We start from the raw sequence: 3718 nt of genomic DNA, 5'->3' as shown, positions 1-3718 counted from the left end.
TCACAGACGTTTATAAAATCATGAGGGGAATTGATTGCCATAGTCTTTTCCCAAGTACAGGGAAGCGTCCTAAACTAATGGACACAGATATAAAATCAGATTGGAAAGAGACCAGAGATGTAACTATTTTTACACAGAGCGTAGTGAGTACCTAGAATGAACTGCCAGAGGAATTAGTTGGGGCAGATTCAAGTACGACATTTGATGGCATTTGGGTAGGTACATTGAGGGGAGAGGTTTGAAGGGTTAAGGATCGAACGCGGGCAAATTTGTCTATCAAGGAGGAGGCGTGGTTGGCATGGGCTATTTTTTAACAGAGTAAATTTTATGTCCGTACTGCTACTGAAAAACAAGTCACGTCACGTGTTAATGATAATAAAGCTGATTCTACTCCATTGGGGTCGGTATCCTGGTGAATACCCTGGACCCGGGTCTGTTTCTTGTACCCGAAATGTTTGTTTATTTAACCTGGCCTCGGCATGCCGCGGCTGTTGCCTAACCTGCCGAGTTTCCTCAGCATTTTTGTGTGTTGCTTTGTTATTTATATAACTCGGCTTGTTTATTTGTTTAACCTAGACTGCTGCTAGGGGCGGGGCTTTTTATGCCGGCTTGGTTTCGTATTTATTCCATATAAGGACATGTACGTCATCGGGTCTCCGGTGGGCTCTTCCATTAGTGCAGTGGAGGACCAGCCGATCCTGTCTGAATCCCGGCCGCTGGAATGAGTGAACCTCTGCCTCCTAATATCGGCTACTAACTGATTAGTAGATATCTAAGGCTGCTGTGGCTTCTCCGTTTATCTGAGCCGGTAGTAGTTGAGCTGCTGGCCTGACTGTGGATCCTGTTCCCCCCCGCCGACGCTCTGTGAATGGAACGGCCCTCTCTATAAAAGCTGCGGCGCACCTCCACAGACTCAGACCCAACTTGGGAGAACTAGGAAGAGCGGAGCTGCGGACACACTGAGCGCACGCCCACCGGACCCGCAACCGCAACATGTTTCAGGGCTTCCCCGCCGACTACGACTCATCTTCTCGCTGCAGCAACTCGCCCTCGATGGGAGACTCACAGTACTTTTCGCCCGCCGACTCTTTCTCCAGCCTCGGCAGCCCTGCCAACAGCGCTCAGGTAGGCAACAACTCTGGATTCGCCGATCGATTATATATGTTCGGTTCACCGCCACCAATTGTCGCTTCTTGGGCACGGGGAGCTGCGACCGGCCGTTTCCGATATACTCAACCCCCCCTACTCCCGTCCCCTGCGGGTTGTAACTGGCTTCATTGATAAATCTGCTCCATTCATGGAGACTCCAGACGAGCCTCCTGCGTCAGCAGTGACGTAGATGAGCCAGTGACGCGCCCCCGGATTATTAATAGCCCGGACCCCGCGCCGTCACATGCGCTCCATTCACAAAGTGTCGTCTCGTAAACAGCAGGAGGGGAGGTGCGGACGAACTAGATCTCTAATCTGACCTTCCTTTCTCCGCCAGGATTTCTGTGGCGATCCGTTCGTGCCGACGGTGACGGCAGTTAGCAGCAACCGGGAACTACAGTGGATGGTGCAGCCCAGCCTGCAATCCATCGCCCCGTCTCCGGGACGCTCGCACCCTTACAGCAACGCCTATGCTAGGACAGGCCTCGGCAAAGCTTCGGCTCGCAAGGGCAGGACTGAGCAGGTGAGCTGGGCTGCAGCTCAGGAGGGGTTGGGTGAGCAACGTGATGGGGCTGGAACGGCGGTTCGGGAGGGGTGAGACCGGGTCCTCAGGCAGCCGGTTGTGTGGGTGGGGGAGAGGGCGTGGGACGTTCTGGTTTGCGTGCTCAGTTCGCGTCGGGTAGGCAGACTCTCACCCCCTGCCTTTCATCTTCACAGCTCAGCCCCGAGGACGAGGAGAAGCGGCGGCTCCGGCGTGAACGGAACAAACTGGCAGCGGCCAAATGTCGCAACCGACGGCGGGAGCTGACGGACTCGTTGCAGGCGGTGAGTGTCAGGCAGGAGGAGGCTGCCGTGCGGCGGCACCGGGAGAGGGTGGGGGTGGTGCGTGGCGCTGGTGGAGTAGATCAGTTCCACACCGGGGTGGGTGCAGGCTCACGGTGAACCGGATAGAGGGGAGGGTTGGTAAGTGCTGAGGTTGGATGGCAGGAGATGTTGAGACCCCGCGGGGGGGGGGGAAGAATGCCTGCGCCCCGCTTTCGGTGGCAGGGCCCAGGGTCCGCCCTGTTTGGGTAAGTGATTGCGCTCGGTCCGCTCTGACCCCTGTCTCCTCCTCCTCTCCCTGCAGGAAACCGAGCGCCTGGAAAGCGAGAAGTCGCTGTTGGAAGCCGAGGTGGCTGCGCTACTGAAGGAGAAGGAGCGCTTGGAGGTTTCGCTGGCTGCCCACCGGCCGCTCTGCAAGGTGGCCGAGCGGGAGGCCCAGGAAGCGGGGTCCCCGGCACAGCCGACTGACAGGGACCCCCTCTCGGAAGGAGGCGTCGCTGACACGGGCCGCTCCGTCCCCGACCTTGATTTGATCAGCCTGGCCGACTGGGAGCCGCTCTACCCGTCACTGGCCGCCGACTGCGAGCCGCTTTGCACCCCCGTGCCCATCACCACTCCTGGGGCCTTGCCCCCCACGTTCGCCTTCAGCTTCTCCAGTTCCGATCACCCGGCCGGGCCCCTGAACTCGCCCACGCTGTTGGCCTTGTAGTGGGCTGGTGGAGCAGAAGGACCGGGGGAGTCCGGGCGGCTGTTGGAGGGTGTCCCGGGACGGCAGCACCTGTACAGTTGTAAATTGTATAAATTATCAATTATTTATTTCGCGGCTTTTCATCTGTCGTGTTTCCAATATCAGTTTTCCATGAAAACGGTCTGATTTAATTTATTTCTAGAGATGTTTATTTTTTCTATTTAATTTGTGCATCAATAAAAGTTAACCCATAAACTATGGTTATTGTTTACGTGTTTCGAGAGCGCGCGCGCGCCACAGGCCCTTCCTGCGCACGAGCTGCGCGGCCCACCAGCCAGCACGCCGCTGATTTAACACCAGCACACTCGCCCGCAGGCAGGGCGTACAAACTCCCCGAGTCGCCTGTGAGTTCTGCCGATGCGAAGGCTCTCCTCTGGGCGGGGAATGATAGGCAGGAGGGCTTGGACGTTGCACCCGTGCCTCTGGCCCGCTACTGCTGGTCGGCGAATCCGCACCAACTTGACAGTCTGTGGCAGAGCATTCGACACTACTCTCTGGGTTTAAAAACAATTGCTCCTTCTTTCTGCCCTGCAGGGTGGTCCCTTAGTTCTGAGGCTGTGCCCTCTAGGGCTACATACCCCCACCACAGGAACCATCACTGTGCATTCCTGCCTGTCGTTTAAACATAAAGTATATACTGTATGGCCTGCCTTCAGCGGAGTGCTAAACGGAACCGCTGGAGCGGGTTGGCGGTCCGAAATGAAATGGAAAGGGCTGGCCGGATATTGTACAGGGGAAAGGTTCGGAACGTTTGCGGAGCTGCAGCTCGTATCTTGACGCTCTACCTCCCTCCGCGCTCAGAGTTTGAACTTCTTCACCGTCCCCTCCCTCACTGCCAACCTCCGACTCAGAGCCTCCAATCCTTTTCCCTTTCACCCAGGAAATTAAAAACCACCAGACCACTTCTGAACATCCCCAAATTCAACAGCTCAGCGCCCTGGGGGAAGAGGCGCGCACAGTGTGTGTGTGTGTGTGTATTCTGAGTGTTTCACTCAGTCT

General features: G+C 56.5%; 1 protein-coding gene across 1 annotated transcript; it reads left to right on the top strand.

Annotated features, from left to right (window-relative positions):
* Window positions 1–907: 907 nt before the first annotated feature.
* Window positions 908–2932, top strand: LOC134350314 (protein c-Fos-like). The gene is made up of 4 exons (XM_063055399.1): window positions 908–1125; window positions 1487–1672; window positions 1867–1974; window positions 2276–2932. Exons 1-4 carry the CDS (start codon window positions 994–996, stop codon window positions 2678–2680), a joined length of 831 nt encoding a protein of 276 aa, XP_062911469.1. The 5' UTR covers window positions 908–993; the 3' UTR covers window positions 2681–2932.
* Window positions 2933–3718: the final 786 nt, after the last annotated feature.

This window comes from Mobula hypostoma, chromosome 1 (genome assembly GCF_963921235.1).
Source record: "Mobula hypostoma chromosome 1, sMobHyp1.1, whole genome shotgun sequence".
Classification (NCBI taxonomy): domain Eukaryota; kingdom Metazoa; phylum Chordata; class Chondrichthyes; order Myliobatiformes; family Myliobatidae; genus Mobula; species Mobula hypostoma.
This window is presented reverse-complemented; position numbering and strand designations above follow the sequence as displayed.